The sequence below is a fragment of the Vicia villosa genome, linkage group LG2 (assembly GCF_029867415.1).
Source record: "Vicia villosa cultivar HV-30 ecotype Madison, WI linkage group LG2, Vvil1.0, whole genome shotgun sequence".
NCBI lineage: Eukaryota > Viridiplantae > Streptophyta > Magnoliopsida > Fabales > Fabaceae > Vicia > Vicia villosa.
Window position 1 is genome coordinate 165,338,158 of NC_081181.1, and position 23,229 is coordinate 165,361,386.

General features: G+C 35.6%; 2 protein-coding genes across 2 annotated transcripts; both read left to right on the plus strand.

Moving 5' to 3' along the window:
• Positions 1 to 14,947: 14,947 nt before the first annotated feature.
• LOC131650558 (uncharacterized) lies at positions 14,948 to 16,308 on the plus strand. Its single transcript, XM_058920262.1, has 2 exons — positions 14,948 to 16,073; positions 16,178 to 16,308. The coding sequence occupies exons 1-2, from the start codon at positions 14,948 to 14,950 to the stop codon at positions 16,306 to 16,308; spliced, it is 1,257 nt and encodes a 418-aa protein (XP_058776245.1).
• Positions 16,309 to 20,065: 3,757 nt separating this feature from the next.
• On the plus strand, positions 20,066 to 21,514 carry LOC131650559 (uncharacterized). Its single transcript, XM_058920264.1, has one exon. The coding sequence runs from the start codon at positions 20,066 to 20,068 to the stop codon at positions 21,512 to 21,514; it is 1,449 nt and encodes a 482-aa protein (XP_058776247.1).
• Positions 21,515 to 23,229: the final 1,715 nt, after the last annotated feature.

Consider the following 23,229-nt stretch of genomic DNA (forward strand, 5'->3'; position numbering starts at 1 on the left):
AAAATTAACCACTAAACACTTTGACTAATAAATTACCGAACCCAACAGATTTTTTTATTGTGTAAAGTTTACCCTTACATCAAGGAATCAATTTATTGAGGTAATCTAATTCGAACGATCATTTTTTATTAAATGGCAACTAACAATATACTAGTATATAGAAGGGGTTGAAAAAACATCAAAATACAACATAGATAACACAAAGTACAAGATGTGCCAGGATACAATCAAAGATCTAAAAAAACAAACGGAAGAAAAACGAACAACATAACCAATCTTATCGACAAAACAGTCAAAAGAATTCTCTTAGATAAGGATCCGAACTACTAAAATCCATTTAGATAGTATCATGTTAGATCTCAAACCACTAGATCAACCATCAATAAATTAAATAACAACAAAAAAGTAATAAAAAATCAAATACTTGATCCCCCATAGATGTACATAGATGTAAGAGGAGGCACGAATGGATCAACATGGTGGATGATGGGGGGAACTTACCCCCACAAGACTTTTTGTTTTTATATAAATTAACTTTCTTCTTTTTTGACAGAAAATTAACTTTTTTTTATGCTTATCATTTTAATTTTTTAATAATTCCACTACAAAATAAAGGTTATCCACATAACTTATTAATTATATAACACTCATCATATATGATACAAAAGCTCTCGATTATTAAAATTCACATTTAAATAATAATTATATTTTTATTATAAGAAATTTTTAATAAGTTAATTAGGTTAAATATTAAAAGATTCTAACATTTCACAACTGATTCATTATTTAAATATGATGACATTTTTAATTTTTAAGTGCAAAAATGTGAGAGAAGGAACAAAATTGTTGGAATTCAAAATAAGAGGATTAATTTAGTGAATGAGGTAAAATAGAGGGCCCATATACTTAAATATTTTAAACATTATTTTTTATTGAATTAGTTTTGCCCCTTAGCAAAAAAGTTTCTGGAACTGCTATTGGATAGTGGATATGGTTCTGAAGGCATCTAATGAAGATATAAGAGTTATCCCTGATTTATCTAAAAGTCATTTTTAAGCCAAAAAAAAGTTATATCCTTTCTCTCTTTTGATGTTTTTGTGACTCCGTTAAAGATAACAGCATTACAAACATTTTAAATGGAACAGACAAGATCCTTGCAAAATCAAAAGATAACCACCCCATGTTATTGTAAGCCTATACGCCAATAGTTTTATTAAAACTTTCTACTTGTATCAAAATATTTAATAATAATAAGACAATTTTCTGTTATTTTTGTTTTTCTAAAATAATTAAGTCTTTAGAATAGTTAGTTCGTTTAATGAAATATTAAATGCGATTTAATCATTAGATCCTTTAAAAAAATAAGAACATTATTCTTAAAGTATCGGCAATCAACACTACTACAAATAATATATTATTTTATGAACTTTTACCTCGACCAATTAATCCACCGAGATATAATATATTCCATTACGCACCTTTCTTTTATTTTAATATTAAGACACTTTCCTTTATAGAAACAATAAAATTAACTTCAGAATTCTTTATTTCTTTCAATTCTCAATAATACAATATATAAATACTAGAATTTTTTAAACACAATGAACCATGGGTCTTTTTCTAAAACACCCTAACAATATTAAATAGAAGGATTTACTAACTACACCTCCTTTAATAATAAAAACTTATATGCAAAATTGATATTTTTCTTTCTCTTTGAAATTGACTTCATAACATTTCCCTCGATCATTGTTACCAATTGTGTGAGAAATGTGGCATGTTTCTTTTTTTTTTTTTTGGTCTTCTGTAACAACCATGGGAAATGTCCTTCGGAGAAATGCTTCGAATCTTAGCACCAATAATTTTGTTTTTATTAATTTTTAAGCCATTATTCTCATCGCTCAATTTTAGCAACCTTGGGAATAAATGACTTATATTAAAAAAGAGTAAAAAATGAGAAAAAATTGAAAAGGAAACACAATTATGTGTTGCTTCCTTTTCAATTTTTTAACCATTCAATATTTTCTTTTGGAGTTATGATGTCTTCTCAATTTATTACTATCTTAAAAATTTTGGATTTGAAGATTAATGTTAACCTTGAAGCATACCATTTACTTAATAAAGTGAAAGTTGACATTAATATTCAAACTAAAATTTTCAAGATACTGTTGTAGCATCTTCAAAGCCAAATATTCAAAGTCGGTGATACAATGACAACAAGAGAACAAGAAATGACATCTTCGAGCTTTGATTATAAAAGAAATTACGTTTTAAAGTTTGGTTTATGGGAGAAGTGGAGTTTCATTAACGGAAGATGAAATTTAGAGTCGGAATGAGTTAGGTTTAGGGAAAAGGTGAATGAGCATAGAGCTTTTAAAAACAAAACTGACTAACCGTTTCCCACGGTTGATAAAACTAACTGAGGTGAAAAGTTGTTCCACTCTTTTTTTCTTATTTTAAATTAAAAAATGTTGCCTTTCTATAGAGTCGGTAAAACAGTCTGAGGTGAAAAGTTACTCTTTTTTATTTTAAATTAAAAAAGATTACCTTTTCCCACAGATGGTAAAACAGATCGAGGTAAAAATTTCCACTCCTTTTTTCTTTCCTTTTACAAAAATTAAATAAATAAAATTGTAGCTTATTTTCCTTTCGAACACACCATCGGCCTACCAAAATCTCATCTCCATAAACGTACAAAGCATCAATTCTTCACTAACCTTCCCGATATCTTTCGCCAACTCATACGGAGTAAAGAAATGAAACATGAAACTAGCAAGAAGGAAAGACAAAACTTATTTCTTTGACTTCTTCATCATATTTTCGGTACGTGAAACATTTCAACCTTTCATGTTACAGGTTGTTGTTGTTGAGATTGAGATTGAAGTTTTTATGTTGTCATTTTTGTTGTTAAGATGAGATTAAAAGTTTTATGATGTTGTTTTTTATATATGTAAAAGGTTTAGTATTATTGTTGTTATTGATATTAAAGGTTTTATGTTGTTGTTTAGATTGAGCTTGAAGGTAATTTTATGTTGTTGTTGTTGTTGAGATTGAAGGTTTAATGTGTGTATAATTTAATATAGGTGTAGATTTATTACAATGTGACTTAGCAATGTTTTTATTTTATAATGTAACTTGGCAAAGTTTTGGACTTCGTAAAATTTTCATTCAAAATTCATCAATTTTCAATGATTTTTCTTTATTTATCAAAGATAATAGATTAAGTGTGGGGTATGAGAATGAATTGGTTGAATTTCTTGAGTATTCTGATAGAAAACTTCATAAAAATAATTTTTTTTTTTTTGCCATTTTGGTTTTATGTTGGAATACAATTTTTTTTTAAATAAATTAATAGTCAATTATATATGTTGTAATGGAATTAGTCAAAATTATATAATATGAACATGGCATGCTGAAGTGGATAAAAATCAAACAGCGTCACATAGAGATGAAGTTGATGTAGATCTGGATGATCAACTAAAAGATATCATTTGTGATGTTGGAGAAGATTCTCATAGGAAAGCTCGTCTGTATGATATTTATGTATTGACAATGAAGAGTCGTTATATATGGGATGCAAAAAATTATACAATTGTCAGGTGTGTTAATACTTTTTATTCTAAAGGTAAAAAGTTGTGTGCATGTAAAAATTTCACTAAAGTGTTTAAATTTTCGAAAGAAATGCTTCTACATTGCTACTATTGGATCATAAATATCATCTTTTCTATATAAAAATATTTAAATTAATAATAAATTTTTTTTCATATACAAATATTATTTTTATTTATGCATCATTTAGAAAAATATCTGGATCAATAATAAATTTTTTAATATAAAAATATTTAAATCAGACTGTGCCTCTGGATCTCGTTCTTGTAGTTGTCTTCCTATTATGTCTCCATTTGAAGGTGTATGCACACAGGGACTTAGAGTTGACATGAAGACTATTGAGGAACACTCTAACTTATGTAAATCTCATGCTGATTGCACCAAGAAGGGAAGTGGAAACTTTTGTGCTCGTTATACTAATCCTAATATTGAATATGGATGGTGTTTTGCCTCTAAATTTGAAGCCGAAGACGTTTTCTTAAAGATGTCCTCAACCTATAAATTCACAAAAGATTTCTTGAAGAATGTTGTCACTGCTTGATATTAAAATTTCACTAAAAAAATTCCACCAAATCAATGCTGTTGATACCCTTGTTGGAAAAAAAAAAAAAAAAGCATAGAGAAAAAAGAGCACCATTATAATTACACAAAAAATTAACGTGAAAACTCTTAAATTAGATAAAAAACCACGACCGTTTTCAAATGACAACTAGAAAACAACACTATGTGAAAATTATTATAACAAATAGACTATTCTCAACCACCCCAAAGTCTCAATACACCTGCACTCTCTAAAACAAATATTTAACTACCCCTCACAACACTCTAAAACAAGAATATACAGAAAAATATAAAAATTCAAATACAATTTTAAAATGCTTTTGATTATTCTATCTTGTAATAAAAAATTTAAATCTTATATATAGCTTCTACTCACTCTTCTTTCATAAAACGAAATGGTGTAGAACTTTTTCAATATATATATTTTCAACAAATCTCAATAATTTAATATTTTTTTCACTACATTGCGTGTCATCGATAGAATTAACGTTTTGTCGAGTTTATAATGATTTATATCCGAAGACAGAAAGTTGTTTTGAATCCAAATAATTTAAGAATTTTGAGGAGAAACTTTCAATCAATTGTGGATTTTTTTACCACTATGCCACATATATGAAATTCAAATACAAGAATGCCACGAACTGGAAAAAAAATACAAAAATGCCACACTTCCAGTTCAGGTCCGGCCAGGCCTTGGACGGACTGGAAAAAGTTTTTTTTTGTTAGTTGGGGTACGGCCAGGGGTGGGCCGGACGCAAACTAGACCCTTTTTTTTTGTTTTATTTTAATTGATTTAAATGAATTATTAATTACAATAATTTTTTTTTATTATATTTAATGATTAAAATACAATAAAAAATTAAAATAAATAATATAATCAATAAAAAGATAATTATTTGCTAATATTTATTTTATTTCAATACATAAACGGGTACAAGGAAAAAAAACCTATTTTTTTTTGCTTTCGTTGGACCATATGACCCCCTGTGAGACACTTGGTGGGTTTCGTTGCTCTTGTACTCTTGCGTAACGGTTGGTCATTGTTTGGTGGAGGTTGCCTTTGTGGAGAATCGTCGCTTGAAAGATCATCGTTTTGATGCGACGGACCATCATCCATAAACCTAGCCAGTTGTTCTTCAGTTATTGGTGGTAAATTAAGTATTTCCTCATCGGTCATTTCAACGATTGGTTGATTTAACGCCACAAAGGTTTGTGGCATTTGTGCTTGAAAGGGTGGATAGTAGGCATTTGCAGTGTCAAAAGTATATTGTGGTTGGGAGAGTGAAGGGGCGGAGGAAAGCGGTTGAGATTGGGAGTATGACTGGTCGAAGTCGGGTTGAGGGATTGGGGTGTGATGTAGTGGTGGTCGAAGTGTTGATTGTTGTTGATATTGTTCTTGGTGATAGTAGTAGTTTGTTTGGGGGGTTGAGGTGTAAGGACTTGGAATTTGAGATGGTGTGGCAAAAAATGTGTGTTGTTGTGTGGTTTGAGTGTGTTAGTATGTTTGTGGAAATGAAGATGTTTGTTGTTGGAATTGTGTTTGTTGGAATTGTGTTTGTTGGAATTGTGTTGTTGGTTGAAATTGTGGTGTTGGTTGGAATTGTGGTGTTGGTTGGAATGATTGTGGGTTTTCTTGATGTTGATGAAAGGTGGTGTGTGGGCCTGTTTCTTGTGTTGATGAAGAGGAGGCATAATGACGCGGGTCTGCCAAATACGATTCTTTCGACAAATATATTAATGGAATATTTCTTAACCATTGCATATATTCATCGGTGTGGCGTAAAGTAGTACTCATGTCACCTGTCATTATTAAGTTTTTTCTATCTTTCCACTCGTTGTTCTCATGAATGTTCAAATCAGTATAAGCAGCATCCCTTACATCCTTCTTCGTTATTGCGTGGTGATCTTCAAGACATCTCGGGGGTTGAGGGATGTCTTGAGTAAATCCAAATTGAAGCCTAACCCTGTCAGCATGATGCATTTCCACCATATGAAAACAAATAATATAGGTAGTTGCACTCCACGCCCGAGCTTCTCGTTGAACACAACGTGGATATTTTGCGTAAGGCCTCCACAAAAACTGTAAGACATAAATAAATATAAGAGTCGTATTCATGTAGAGGAAAAATTTAATATATGGTTTGGTAAAAAACTTACATCTCCAACGACCATGTGATCCAAAATGAAACGATATCCATCTAGATAAGTATTCGGAGATGCGAAATACTCCATACCTCGTTGTGCAAATCTTGCATATTTAAAAAGTAAAATTAGAAATATGCGTTAATTTAGTGGTAAAATAAATATATGGAATAAAGAATTTACCTAACGGCGTATGGATAAGATGGAGCAATTTCACTCCTTGGAGCAAGTCGTGGAATGCGATAGTAGGCCCACACAGCGAGAAGGAGTGGGCAGCCTGCAACACTCTTGACGTCTACACGACATGCTTTGCACATCTCCCTGTAAAGGTAACACAAACACGCAGACCCCCAACTATATTTGCCGCATTCATTAAGATCTTTGACAAATTTGAACCAAGAAGAATGCAACACATTATGAGATTTGTCAGGAAATAAAACTGCAATCATGCTTAAGATATATAATTTTGCATGTAAAATATTTTGCTCCTCGGTTGGTTGAGGAATTTTTTCTAACTCATCCAACTCGTCGTGGATCCATGTCAATTTTACCGAACCCTTCACCCTATCAGGTCCATCAAAAGGTTCTATGCCTAAAGCATCGACACACGCATAATTAGGTCCTTCAGTTTCACCTATTACAGCCCTCCCATCTATGCGGAGGCCAAACAACATACTTACATCCTCTAGCGTTATTGTACATTCACCGGTTGGCAAATGGAACATGTGTGTCTCGGGCCTCCATCTCTCAAGCATCGCAACTACGAGTTTGGAATCGACACTTCGAAAGTTGATTTTGGCGACAACTCCAAAACCGGCTCTATCCAAGTAAGGCTTGATAAATTCACTTGGCTCCCTATCGAATAGATGATTATGTAGTCTAAACCTTTTAGAATCATCCTATAAAAAATGTATCCTTTTGTTAGTATACAAAAATAATAAATTGTGTAACTTACGTATAACAAATACTAGTAAAAAAACTTACATATGCAGCCACATTCGCCCTTGTTCCTCTATGTGTTTCTCCCAAAGTAAGCAAATCAGACATGTTGTGTGATTGTGATACTGGTAAGCAAATTGTGTGTTTCAGATGAATATGCAACTCTTAAATTTGGAAGAAGTGATGACTTTGGAGTGACAATGAGAGGTTGAATTTATAGTAAAAGTGGATGCATTGTATAGACCAATGGATTAACAAGTGTAGTGCATGCAAAGAAGGTGCAATCTATTATCCAACTTTCATAATGACTCATGCATGCTACTACTCTATTGATGGGATAGAACAATGGCTGAAGTGACAATTGCATGCATGCATGCAGCAAAAAACGAGCCACGTTTGGGTCCGGCCACCCCTTGGACGGACGTGAACTAGTCACGTTGGGGTCCGGCCACCCCTTGGACGGACGTGAACTATGTTTCGTCCTTTGCCTGGACCACTCCCCCACGTGTCCACTTTTGCCATGCATGGTTTAAATACCCCTTTAACTGAAACATGTAATTCAAACACACATTCAAACACACATAGAAAAATTATAGTTTCATTGAATGGCTCAGAGAAACATAATCGTTTCAGTGCACTACAACGGTGTTATCAGTAACGATCTAACCAACGGTTTTTCGTTTAGCAACACAGAAACAAAACGTTTCAAAGTGCATTGTAGGTCCGATTTTATGCATTTGAAGGAACGAATCGAAACAAAATTGCAACTTCCTGTAAGTGAAATTATTTATCGACTTCCGTTGTTTAATGGAGACAACGGTATCATTTTTTACGTCATGAAACCAATAGAGGACGACGATGGCGTTAAAGTGATGTTCGAATGTCACAATTCGTTTGCTCCTCTTCACGATGTCGAGCTATATGTTCATATTGTTAGTCCTCCCATTAACCAATCGCAAGAGTCGCATTCGCATCAATACGGTATGAGCCAACCCACTGATGAAGAGCCAACACAAAACAACGAACCGTTTATACCTAACGAAGATGTGGATGAGTACAGTGACGATGAAATACAAGAAGTGCGATGATCGCGACTTTGCGTGTCTATTAGTCGGGATAACTGCAAGTGCACAGTCGTGTCGTGTAGTTTTAAAAGATATCGAATCCACAGGGACTATAAATCGACCTACCGTTATCTAAAGTTACTATGTAAAGCTAAGGCTAATGATATTTGGGGTTTTTTATTAAATGGGGAAACTAAAATCTTAAATCTAGGTAAAATATAATAACAAACGGATATCAGTATGTATTTCATCTAACTTAGGTGATCCGAAGTTCCATTGGCCAGATTCTAATTAAATCAAAGATCTTTACTAACTATGTTATTTAAAAATCCTCCTCTCAAACTTTCGCTCTATTGATTCAGACTACGATCCTAACTCTTAATGTACGCTTTCGCCATCCCACCAGATTTAGAAACGCTTTTTGGAAATAACGTAATTAATAAAATGCTTATTTTATGAAGTCGTTATCTACTTAAATCTCCTAATCTCAAACTCTCGCTCTGTTGACTCGGAACATGCTAATATCCCTAACGTATGCTTTCGCCATCCCGCTCGGGTGTAAAAACACTTTTTGGAAATAAATAAGTTCTAATTAGTTTTAATACGCTTTCGCCATCCTTAAAACTAATGTCCTATGTCTACTATCCAGTTAAAGATCTCAAACTTTCGCTCTATTGATTTTAACCTTTGACCGTCTTAACCCCTCAAACTTTCGCTCTATTGGTTTTAAGACTTACTAATTAAATTAGACATACAAACCAAAAACAAGTGATATTTAATCAACCATAATTAAGCCAATTTATTTCGGATCCCTACGGTTAAATTATTTTACATACTGACATCTAAATAAATTAGCCAGACATATTAATATGGTTAAACATGCATAAATAAATTTGGTTCATAATGATAGGCATATTAATTGGCATATAATATATCATGCAAATAAATATGAATGAAGGCGGTAAATAATAAACCTGAATAATGTAAATTGCAATTGAATCTTCGAGTACTGAACTTCCACCACAAGTTGGCTGGATCGTTCTTCAGAATTTAAACGGTAATTAAAACAAGGAAGTAAAAGCGATAAATCTAACGTAAGGGTAGATTTATAAAAGGTTCACAACAATTTCCGGTGTAGAAATTGTTGTGAGAAAATAAACTATTTGAATGAAAGCAGGAAGAAAATAATAAGCACGGTACAATTCCGGCAGCACTTCGTTGGCCGGAAATTGCACACCCAGAACTGATGTGACTGCTTCTATTTATAGGGGAGCTTCTGCCGTTGGAATGCGTGGAAATAGGGAACTCCTTGGAGACGTGCGTCTCCACTTCTTCAGGGCGACCCAGCACACGACTTGAGACGTGCGTCTCAAGTGGAGGAAATGTAGGAGGGCTTGGAGACGTGCGTCTCCTCATTGGTGACGTGGCATAGATCGTTGGAGACGTGCGTCTCCACTTGCTTGTGTGATTTGGGCCACGCACAATTTATTACTTCGTGGGCTGACTTTGTGTCTTTGGGCCTTTGGGTCTCCTTTAGCATGGTTGAGCCTTATTTGCACCCCCTTTTCATTTCAGCACTATTTTTCATCTTTTAGGCACAAATAGTAGTGATTTTAGCTCCATTTCTTTCCTTTTCACAAATAGTCCTCAAAACGAACATAAAACCTAAAACAATGAAAATACCAGCATAATACCAACATAAAGCAACATAATTAAGATAAAATAGGGAAATAATGTATGTAAATCAAGCCAAATATGTGATACGTTTTCGTGTTATCAAATACCCCCACACTTAAACCATTGCTTGTCCTCAAGCAATCAACCACACGGTAAAAGAAAATGATTAAGCAAGATTCGAAACAAAGGCATGACACAACTCCTAATCATATTTGTGATAGGCAAATGTTACATTGATAAGTAATAAATATCAACACAAAGGATACCGTAACGACACAATATTCAAAAACTCCCTACTTATACAAAACAATTCGAATTATGCCATTATAACTCAACCTATATCTCTCGTTTTTCCTTTCACTCTTTTCATTCAAGCGCAATCACATTAAGCCCGTTATCCGTACACGCACATAGTAGGGGAAATCGGTTAGCGACTATGATCCTTTTCTTTTCTTTAGCACGGGGTTCTGGTTTTTAGTGGTGCAACCCCATTTTTCCCTACTGCGGTTGCGGGGGATCGAACCGTAGTCCACCCTACCAAGCCCAGTACCAGTGACCTCTAGGCCAACCAACAGTGAGTGCTAATTATTAAATCCTTATTGGCTTAACAACCGTTGGGCTAAATGACCGGGTGAGGGTCACCTAACTTAGAAGGCTATTCTTCAATTAAATCATTTTAAAAACAGGATCATTCACTTATATTCATCGACTCCCTACGTAGTTTGTGCTTAAGATGGTGCCGACTGCTAATATAAACTACTTAAGAGCTACTTTGAAAACTTGAGCCTAAGGTCTCGACATAATGGGCATCCAAATTGATATCACATAATGAGGGGGTTTTGGGTGTCAGGACGGTATCGATGTTGTTGAAACATCTCCAAGTCTTTCTAACAATGCCTAAAGTGTGACAACCTCTATACTTTCAGAGTGTGTATGCCATGCGTCAAAATTCAAAAAAAAATTTTTTGGAGGTTAAAATTTTCAAATTTAGGGGAAATTCGATAACAACAGAAAATCATATATAAAGACTTGACAACATAACTAGAAAACAATAAAACAACAAATGAAAGCGGTAAAGCTTCTCCCCCACACTTAAACCAAACATTGTCCTCAATGTTTCGATCCAAAGTGGAGAAGGAAAAACAGAACCTGTATGGATGCTACCGGCGGGCTATCACAACCAAATCTGCTCCGCGTCCGGAGGAAATATCTTCTCTTATCATGCTCATCAATGGTGTCACCACCAGCAGCAACACTCGTAGGAATGTGCGTGGAGACCCATTTATCTTTGAGATGATCGTCTATAGATTTTTCGCCTAGATATGGCCGAGACGTGACAAGTGATCCATATCTTTATTATCTGCAAATTCAAACGATAAAAAGGAAAACATTAAACTGAAAACTCGTGGGTTGCCTCCCACGCAGCGCTTTGTTTAACGTCGATAGCTCGACGGCTTAAGAGTGCAAGCACTCAAGGTGGTTCTCTCGAGAATGACTCCTCGGTTGAACTTTTAGTAATCGTCGTTTTCCATGGCCACTTATCAAGCCATCTCACATATCCCTCACCTTTTCTTTTCTTTCTTCTGTGGGGTGGTTCATTCTTTTGAAATCGTGGTGGAGGTTCTGGATCTATCCTAAATATCAGTTTTTCAAGTTCGGGCTTAGTGATATTATCGACCACCTCAAAGGTTAACCTTACCCTCTTATCACTAATGATATCCTTAGTTTCATGGTCGTCTAAATTTCTCTTTTTATGCAAGACTTCAAATAAGGGTGCATTAGTGTGGATATTTTCCAATATCTTCACATACATTATGGATTTGGAGTCTACCTTAGCTTCCACAAAACTTTGCGGGAAAGAAATCGGTGGGGTATAGGGAAAAGGAATAATAATAGGTGCTTCCCTCTCTACCTCTTCTACAACCTCCCTTTCAGTTTGTCTTGGTGGATTTTTCTCAATCTCCACTCTTTTCTCACTAGAAATCTCTTCAACCACATTATCACTCTCTTCAATCTCATAATCACTCTCCTCAATCTCATTATTACTCTCCTCAGGCATTTCAATTTGTTCTTCACTAATGGTTGTGCCAATATACTCCTCAAGTAAGTCTCCTAGTGGCTTTTGTTCAAGTTGGGCGATTTGAGTATCTAACGCCATGTTGTGAGTTGCGAGGGATTCAACCATAGTTGTCAGTTGCCTAAGGGTTTCATTGTTTTGAAGACTTTGTTTGATAAACTCTTGGTTTTGGACGGTTTGGGTTTCTACAAAGTGCTCCATCATGGCTTCTAATCTAGAGTGAGTTAGCGTCTCGTCGGAATCCTCCATTGATATTTTGAAGTTAAAATTATGGGATTCTTGAGGTTCTTCAAAGGGAGCTAGCGTTGCATTTTGTGTTTCCTCAAAGTGCTTCGTCATCATAGATTCTAGCCTAGAGAGAGTTTGTGCTTCAATGAATTCCTCCATTAAGATTTCGAGGTTGGATTTATGATAATCTTGTGACTCCTCGAAATGTTGGGCGTTGTGATCGTAGAGGAAATTCGGTTGATGATAAGTTTGAGTTGCATTGAAATCCTCTATTGATGTTTCAAGGTTAGAGTTATAGGATTCTTGTGGTTCCTCGAAGTAGGTTAGCGTCGCATTTTGTGTTTCCACAAAGTTCCTTGTCATCATAGATGTTTCATTAAAATTTTCCATTATCATTTCGAGGTCGGATTTATGGGGTTCTGGAGACTCCTCAAAATATTGATTATGGTGATCGTAGAGGAAATTCGGTTGAGGATGGGTATGGTTGGGATTATAAAATTCTTGTGGTTCCTCAAAATGTTGGGATTGGTGATTGTAGAGGGAATTCGGTTGAGGATAAGCTAGTGTCGAATTGTAATCCCCAATTAATGTTTCGAGGTTTGGATTGTAGGTTTCTTGTGGTTCCTCGAAATGTTGAGATTGGGAGTTGCAGAGGTAATTTGGGTGAGAATGAATTGGTGGCGCAGCATTGAAATTCTCCAATAGTATTTCGAGATCGGATTTATAGGATCCAGGTGATTCCTCGAAATACTGGGAGTGGGGGTTATAGAAAAAGTTTGGGTGATACATAGTAGTAAATGAAAAGAAAGAAAAAAAAAATGCCTTAGTCTCTACGGTGTAACAGCGAGTTACGATATCGACTTGAATAGTCCCCGGCAACGGCGCCAAAAACTTGATCGCGACTTTGCGTGTCTATTAGTCGGGATAACTGCAAGTGCACAGTCGTGTCGTGTAGTTTTAAAAGATATCGAATCCACAGGGACTATAAATCGACCTACCGTTATCTAAAGTTACTATGTAAAGCTAAGGCTAATGATATTTGGGGTTTTTTATTAAATGGGGAAACTAAAATCTTAAATCTAGGTAAAATATAATAACAAACGGATATCAGTATGTATTTCATCTAACTTAGGTGATCCGAAGTTCCATTGGCCAGATTCTAATTAAATCAAAGATCTTTACTAACTATGTTATTTAAAAATCCTCCTCTCAAACTTTCGCTCTATTGATTCAGACTACGATCCTAACTCTTAATGTACGCTTTCGCCATCCCACCAGATTTAGAAACGCTTTTTGGAAATAACGTAATTAATAAAATGCTTATTTTATGAAGTCGTTATCTACTTAAATCTCCTAATCTCAAACTCTCGCTCTGTTGACTCGGAACATGCTAATATCCCTAACGTATGCTTTCGCCATCCCGCTCGGGTGTAAAAACACTTTTTGGAAATAAATAAGTTCTAATTAGTTTTAATACGCTTTCGCCATCCTTAAAACTAATGTCCTATGTCTACTATCCAGTTAAAGATCTCAAACTTTCGCTCTATTGATTTTAACCTTTGACCGTCTTAACCCCTCAAACTTTCGCTCTATTGGTTTTAAGACTTACTAATTAAATTAGACATACAAACCAAAAACAAGTGATATTTAATCAACCATAATTAAGCCAATTTATTTCGGATCCCTACGGTTAAATTATTTTACATACTGACATCTAAATAAATTAGCCAGACATATTAATATGGTTAAACATGCATAAATAAATTTGGTTCATAATGATAGGCATATTAATTGGCATATAATATATCATGCAAATAAATATGAATGAAGGCGGTAAATAATAAACCTGAATAATGTAAATTGCAATTGAATCTTCGAGTACTGAACTTCCACCACAAGTTGGCTGGATCGTTCTTCAGAATTTAAACGGTAATTAAAACAAGGAAGTAAAAGCGATAAATCTAACGTAAGGGTAGATTTATAAAAGGTTCACAACAATTTCCGGTGTAGAAATTGTTGTGAGAAAATAAACTATTTGAATGAAAGCAGGAAGAAAATAATAAGCACGGTACAATTCCGGCAGCACTTCGTTGGCCGGAAATTGCACACCCAGAACTGATGTGACTGCTTCTATTTATAGGGGAGCTTCTGCCGTTGGAATGCGTGGAAATAGGGAACTCCTTGGAGACGTGCGTCTCCACTTCTTCAGGGCGACCCAGCACACGACTTGAGACGTGCGTCTCAAGTGGAGGAAATGTAGGAGGGCTTGGAGACGTGCGTCTCCTCATTGGTGACGTGGCATGGATCGTTGGAGACGTGCGTCTCCACTTGCTTGTGTGATTTGGGCCACGCACAATTTATTACTTCGTGGGCTGACTTTGTGTCTTTGGGCCTTTGGGTCTCCTTTAGCATGGTTGAGCCTTATTTGCACCCCCTTTTCATTTCAGCACTATTTTTCATCTTTTAGGCACAAATAGTAGTGATTTTAGCTCCATTTCTTTCCTTTTCACAAATAGTCCTCAAAACGAACATAAAACCTAAAACAATGAAAATACCAGCATAATACCAACATAAAGCAACATAATTAAGATAAAATAGGGAAATAATGTATGTAAATCAAGCCAAATATGTGATACGTTTTCGTGTTATCATGCGATATGAAGATCTTTTTGGTGATGACAATGACCCTGATATCATTGTGTCGTCGCAACCGAAAAATGCACAACCGATTAACATGTACGCCCCACCGGATCACATGCGAAATATCTGTTTAGAAGAGGCACAGTCTGAATCAATATTTGGTTCGCACAAAACAAACTATAATGATGTTGATTTATATGAGGGAATGGAGTTTGAAGATAAGGAGGAGTGCATTGCTGTTATACAACATTGGCATATCACCAATAATCTTGATTATTGGGTGTACAAATCTGATAAGAACATATATGTCATCAAATGCAAGAATCCAACTTGCCCATTCAAATGTAGAGCATCAGATCGCAAGAAGAACTCCAAATGGACGATAGGTAAGTTGAGTGGACCACATGTCTGCACAACCACTTCAATGTCTCAAGACCACAGACAACTTACCTCAGATATTGTCTCTCACTGCATCAGAGATCTGGTTAACACCGACCCATCAATTAAGGTAAAGCTCATAATCTCTCATATAACTGGAAAGTATGGTTATAATATATCTTACAGGAAAGCATGGATTGCAAAGGTAAAGGCCATAGAATCCCTGTATGGAAACTGGGAGACATCTTACAATGACCTTCCACAATGGTTATTGGTAATGAAAACATATCTGCCTGGAATGATAATAGACTTGGAAACGTTACCTGCATTTTCAAACGAAGGAAGCCAGTTGGGTGATAAGATGATATTCCATCGTCTATTTTGGGCTTTTCAACCATGCATCCATGGTTTTGCTTATTGCAAGCCAATTGTTCAAGTCGACGGAACATGGTTGTATGGAAGGTACAGAGGGACATTGTTGATGGTTGTGGCGCAGGATGGGAATGGTAACATTTTTCCAATTGCTTTCGCTATTATCGAGGGTGAAACCAAGGATGCTTGGAGTTTTTTCCTTCGCAATCTAAGAAGCCACGTGACACCCCAACCCAATCTATGCCTAATATCAGACAGACATCCATCGATTAAAAGTGCCTATGATGATCCTGCAAATGGATGGCAAAATCCTCCGTCTTCACATGTCTATTGCATTAGGCATATCGCGCAAAATTTTATGCATGCGATTAGAGACAAGGAACTACGTAAAAAAACTCGTCAACATGGGTAATAGTCTAATTGATCTTTGTGAAGTAATTTTTTCAAATGATCTTTGTCGGTTTCTTGACATGTTTATTATTTGTAACAGGATATGCATTGACGGAGTCAACGTACAACTACTATAGAACCGAAATTCGTCAGACAAATAGAGATGCTTTGGAGTGGATTGAAAATATCCCCAGGGAGAAGTGGGCAAGGGCGTTTGATAGAGGGCAATGATGGGGACACATGACGACTAACCTTGCAGAAGCAATGAACTCTGTGCTAAAGACAACCAGAAACCTTCCAATAGCGTCTTTGTTTTCGGCCACATATTTTCGGATGGGAGCATTATTTGGTCAACGTGGACATGAATGGACAAATAGGTTGACATCAGGCCAAACTTTTACAGACAAGTGTATCAAGGGGATGACTGAAGAAGTCAACAAAGCAAGCAGTCATAATGTTTATCAGTTTGACCGGGAGAGGTTCTATTTTATGGTGGCCGAAAGAATAAACCGCAACGGTGGTCGACCAACTGGTACTTACGGTGTTGATCTGCGAAAAAGAACATGTGATTGCGGAAAATTTCAAGCATTCCATTTGCCTTGCTCACATGTGATTGCAACATGTGAAAGTATACGCCAAGACTACACCATTCACATACCCGACGTGTTCAAGATTCAACATGTTTTTAAAGTCTATCAAGAAAGCTTCCAGATCCTCCCACATCAAGACAATTGGCCGCAATATAGAGGAGCTACTCTTTGTCATGACGAAACTATGCGTAGGAAAAAAAGAGGCCGCCCAAATAGTACTCGGATTCGAACCGAAATGGACGACGTGGAAAAGGAAAAGAGAATGTGTGGGATATGCCGTGAAGTAGGTCATATCCGAAGTAAATGTCCAAATGTAGTAGGCCCGTCCAATAGGCCTCCTTAATGTTTACTACAACTAGCTTTATGAATGTAATATAATGTCTTTTTAATTGAGTTTGCAACCATCAATGACTAAAACAACGTTTCACACTAAACATAACTAAGACAACATTTCACATTACTAAATAAAGACAACGAAATAAAGACAGCCACAAATAAAACCAAGCACACAGGAAACAATTAAAACGACCTCACAGGAAACAAATAAAACATATTCTAAGAGATTACAACCATCAACACAATATCATGTGGTCCTAGCATCATCATAAGGACACCAGCGTCATTTTTCACGGCTCTCCAAGAACGAGTTACTACTCCATTTGGGCCTTTCTCTGTGACCTGCCTTTCAATTTTCCTTATCTTTTCACCCTCGAGAATGTTTCCGTCTAACCATCCGAAGTGCCTCTGTAGATGCTCGAAAGTTTGGGTGTTCCATAGTTTGATCTTCAGCGGAGGCTTTGTTGCTGAAAAAATAATGTTGCATCTCTCTTCATAGGTGGAAACGTTGGAAGGGGTTCAGAAGACATCTCCAATAGTAACACTAAACCTTCAATTGTAACTGGTGTGAGTGCAAATGTGGCTGTACAATCTTATTTATAGGCAAAAAAATAATAATAAAATATATGTCCTCGTCCATCTATTGGCCGGACCTACACATGGTCGGCCATCTATTGGCCGAACCTACACATGTTCGTCCAACCCGTGACTTACTCATATTTTTAATAATTAAAATATTATTTTTTTTAATTTTTTATTATATTTTAATCATTAATTATAATAAAAAAACAATTTTTATAATTAATAAATCTTTAAATTCAATTAAAATAAAAAAAATGAAAAAAAGCCCTAGTTTGCGTCCGGCCCACCCCTGGCCAGACCCCAACTAGCAAAAAAAAACCTTCTCCAATCCGTCCAAGGCCTGGCCGGACCTAAACTGGAAGTGTGGCATTTTTCGTATTTTTTTTCAGTTCGTGGCATTCTAGTATTTAATTTTCAAATATGTGGCATATGGGTAAAAAAATCTCAATTTTGTGTATAGAAAACTTTGGCAATATCAATGTTGTGGAGAAACTTCTAATCAATTGCGTAAAATCATTGATATCAGTTCTGAGAGCAAAGTTCTTACTAAAAGAGTAAATAAATATTCCCTCCGTTCTTTTATAATTGTCACTTTTGTGAAAAAAATTTGTTTTTTTTAAGTGTCACATTTCAAAGTTCAAGAAAGTATTTTTGTTGTTTTGTCAAAATTACCCCTAATCATTATGATAGAGAGGGAAAAAGTTAAATAAAGTGTTAAAAAGTTTAGAGTATTACTGAAAAAGAATAATCATTTCTTAAAAAGTAACAATAATCATTGGTTGTCTTGGTATGTGAAAAAACTTAAAAAATAACAATTATAAAAGAACGGAGGGAGTACTGTAGAATCTTAGATTGACATATCTTCAATAAATCATATTTGCTCTTTTAAGAGAATGGGCGACGACATTTGAGACAATGTGTCAGTAAAGATCTTTGAGATAATTTAAAATCTAAAAGTTACTTAGCAATGTCAATATGTCTACATATTAGTTAGAGTAACTTATGAACATTGAATGTGAACGAATCCTCTTAGAATATTTACAGGACATTTTCCAGACTTCCTCGCCGTCGAACGTGGAGGATATTTGTGGGACGGTTGCCGGAAAGCTGTCAGCAGATAATATCTTGTGGTGTGGTCGTGATTTTCAAGCTGATGAGGTGAAGTTAGCGCTTACACAGATGTTCCCAACCAAAGCGCCTGGTCCTGATGGTCTTCCTGCTTTGTTCTTTCAGAAGTTCTGGCATATTATAGGGACTGATGTTACTCGGTGTGTTCTGGATGTTCTCAATAATGGGGCGGATCCAAGCATTTGGAATGCGACATTCATCGCCCTAATTCCTAAGACCAAGAAACCTTGTTGCCCAGCGGATTTCCGGCCCATTAGTTTGTGTAATGTGATAATGAAGCTTATTACAAAAACGATTGCAAATAGGTTAAAAGAGATTTTGCCGGACATAATTGATGAGGAGCAGAGTGCTTTTGTTAAAGGGCGGTTGATCACTGATAATGCGTTAGTAGCTATGGAATGCTTTCACTGGTTAAAAAGAAAGACAAAGGCAAAAAAGGTGCAATGGCGATGAAGCTGGATATGTCCAAAGCGTATGATAGATTGGAGTGGAACTTTGTTACTCAAACCCTGGCTGCTATGGGTTTTCCGGCTCATTTTGTCTCTCTCATTGGTCGATGTATCTCCTCTGTTAGCTATCAAATCCTCATCAATGGATCCCCGAGCAAAACTTTTATTCCGAGTAGGGGTCTCCGTCAAGGGGATCCCCTCTCCCCTTACCTGTTTGTTCTTTGTGCAGATGTTTTGTCCGGCATGCTGAAGACGGCGGCGAGTAACAAACATATTCATGGCCTGAAAATTGCAAGGAAAGCGCCCACTATCTCACACTTATTTTTTGCGGATGATAGCTTGCTATTTGCCAGGGCAAATTTACAAGAAGCTGACTGTATCCTAAAAATTCTCCACCAATACCAGCAAGCTTCTGGGCAGGTAGTGAATTTTCAAAAGTCTGAGGTTTCTTTTAGCAAAAATGTGGGCCATGAAGCTAGGGTTTCTATCTGCAATAAATTGGGCTTTCAAGGAGTGGATCACCATTCCAAATATTTGGGTTTACCTGTTCTGTTTGGTAGGTCTAAGAAAGTTGTTTTCTCTATGGTGGTGGACCGTATCTGGAAGAAGCTAAAAGGCTGGAAAGAGAAATTTCTGTCAACTGCAGGAAAGGAGGTTTTAATAAAAGCAGTCGCACAAGCCATTCCATCATATATCATGAGCTGCTTCAAACTGCCCGAAGGAATTTGTAGAGAGATTGAATCTTTGATGGCGAAATTTTGGTGGGGAACTAACGATGATAACAGGAAGATTCACTGGATGAGCTGGGGTAGGATGTCGTCGATCAAGAGTGAAGGCGGAATGGGATTTAGGGGTGTGCATGATTTTAATCTCTGTTTACTAGGAAAATAGTTTTGGCGGTTAATGCAGGGAGGCAACTCACTTTTTGTCAAGGTGTTCAAAGGCAAATACTTTCCTAGGGGTGATGCGGCTAACGCAAAACTTGGTTTTTCTCCAAGCTATGCGTGGCGTAGTATCCTTAGTGCCCAAGAGCTGGTTTCAAAGGGATCTCGTTGGAGAATTGGAGATGGATCGCAAGTGAAAGTGTGGTCGGATAACTGGATTGCTCGTAACCCAGGTTTTAAACCTCTCTCTCGGCCTACTTCTTTTGATGAGGATACCAGAGTTTCGAATTTTATCGACCATGACCTATGGTGCTGGAATTCTCATGCCCTGGCCAGAGTTTTTTCGCCTGCTGATATCCATAACATCAGTAGCATTCCTCTTTCTCGTAGATCCCCTGAAGATGCGTTGATTTGGCATTTTTCTGCTGATGGGGTGTATTCTGTTAAAAGCGCATACCATGTCCTAAACCGTGAGCGTGTGGCAAACATCCTTGGTCCCTCTGTTAGCAGCTCTATATGGAGAAAGATATGGAAGGTCCCGCTCCCTTCAAAAATTCGATACTTCCTTTGGCGGCTTGCTAAGGACATTCTTCCTACCCGTTCCAACTTACAAAGGAAAGGTATCCTTCTCGAAAATCTTTGTCCTTTCTGTTCCTCCTGTAGTGAAGATGTGGGACATCTCTTCTTACATTGTGATTTCGCGAAGAGGGTGTATTTCTCTCCGCCGCTGGGATTTCGCCTTCCATCTGAGGTGAATATATTAGATTGGCTGAATGTTATTCTGTCAGGAAAGGATCTGTTCATCTTGCAGCTCCAATGCGTTGCGTTGTGGAAAGTTTGGCATGCGAGAAACCTAAGAGTTTTTGATAACAAAATCCATGATCCTGCAAGAGTGGCGGTGGAAGCTGGTCTTCTGGTGGAGGACTACAACGCTGCAAATTTCCCGAGGCGCTCCGCTCCTGTTAATCACATAAATCGTCTGCATTATGCTTCAGCGGATCTAAAACTTGTTAAGGTAGATGCTGGCTGTTTTGAGAATGGTTCTATTTCTATGGGATGTGTCGTTCTTAATAGAGATGATAGTGTTGTGATGTCTGCCTGCAAGCGGTTAGAAGTGAGTGTCTCTCCCTGCATGGCGGAAGCAATGGCGGTCAAATGGGCTTTATCGTTAGTCCAATCTCTGCACTTTGATAACTTCGTGATACAATCTGATGCCCTGCAGGTTGTTAACTGTATTTCTGGTCTGTCTGTCATTGCGGACATCGTCCCTATAGTTGCTGATTGCAAATCTTTACTTGCTAGTTTTAAAAATGTGGTTATCTGTTTCAATAGTAGGGACTACAATTCTGAGGCTCACCACATGGTGGGGATAGGGAGACTTCATGGTAGTAAAACTTGGTTTGATTGTATTCCACAATTTGCATCCATTCCCTCTTGTAATCTGCCGGCTATTTTGCCGTTTCTTTAATACAATGAGGAGTTCATATCAAAAAAAAAAAAACTTATGAACATTGAAAACTTAAGCAAGCAAGCATCACTATGTTTCCATTCACGTTAAAAATATACTTAGAATTAACTTTTATTATGAATAGAAGGTTCGAGATGACCAATATAAAAAGATAAAATTAAATCAACAGTTTTTAAATTATTTTTTTTAACAGATTGGTCCTTAAATATTTTGGTAACAATTTGGTCATTTAAATTATCAAATCAAAAGTATCTACGAGAAGAAAATACAATTAAGATATTCATTGATATACTCCATTGAATTATCATTTTACTTTGTGCATTTTGATATCATTTTATATATTTTAGTTGCACACGTTTTTTTAATAACTTGAATGATCAAATTATTTAAAAAAATTTAAAGATCAATTTTTAGAAAAAAAAATTAAACGACAGTTTTAATACAGTGGTTATACTCTTCGATAATCTGAGAGGCATACCGAAGCTATCTCAATACCTTTATAATTTCCAAAAGACATATCGAATATAGTTTGGTATAGATTCAATGATGAATGAATTTACAAAAATCAAATCAAATCAAACAAACTAATTTTTATTAGTTTAAATAATTTTTTTTTATAAAAAAACCTAAATATAACCGACAAGTTAGAAAAATAATTGTATCTAGAAAATCTTGTAAGTTGGATCCAGCCACCAACCTCTGCTCACGCGTGAACACTCGTCAATGAGAGCAATATTTCTCTGCAAAATTAATTAAAAAAAAAAACAAATCATTTTCAATTCTTTTCGATCGTTGTACACGCGCTAAAAACCGCGAATGGTAGTTATATTGCCGCCCGCAAATTTTAGTTAATCAAACTCGTATTTGATTTTGTACTCATAAATTTAAAATTAATAATATCAAAATTATTTTAATATAAATTTAAATTCTAATCATAATTTTAGTCTTTTTGTTTTGATTTCCCATATTTTTGTGGTGTATTTTTATTTCTCGTCTTTGTGCGGGTATTTTGTTTTTCCGTTTTTGTGCGGTGTTCATTTGTTTCAGGTTGAAAGATTAATTTCGATCTAGTGCAGATTCAATCAATGACTTTGGTGCCGTCAACGCTACAGATCCGAAAGCATGAATATTTCGGACATCTCAATACAGTCAATACATTACTATTTGTAGGCATATGCAATAATTTGCCATTTTATGCTATTAACATGGATGCTGTGGATTTGTTCGCAGATTCATCCTTTTTGTTTTTGGCGATTTTGAATTTGTATTGCAACGTTGTACTCTATCGATTTGAATGAATGAATATCATTTATTTTCTGTCAAAAAAAACTTATCTTATTTAGGAAATTAATTTTTCAATTTTAAATAACAGTATTAATTATCCTATATTAATTTACACTTAAAATTAACTACGTCTCTATTTTTAAGTGATGTCATACAAAAATATTTATAGAATTTCCAAATTAATTAAATAAATTGTATATAACATTAAAAACATGCATTAATTTTGAAGTAATAAGTGTGAATGAAGTAAAATATTTAAAAACTTTAACGAAAAAATATATAATATATCATTAAAAAATAAATACGCTATCAATTTTCATTGTCAAAAATAAAAAGAAGAATAGAACTATTTAAATTTTAAATAAAAAAATTTACATAAATGTATAAAATTTTGTTCAAAATTTGACAATTAAAAATATGTATTTTACAAC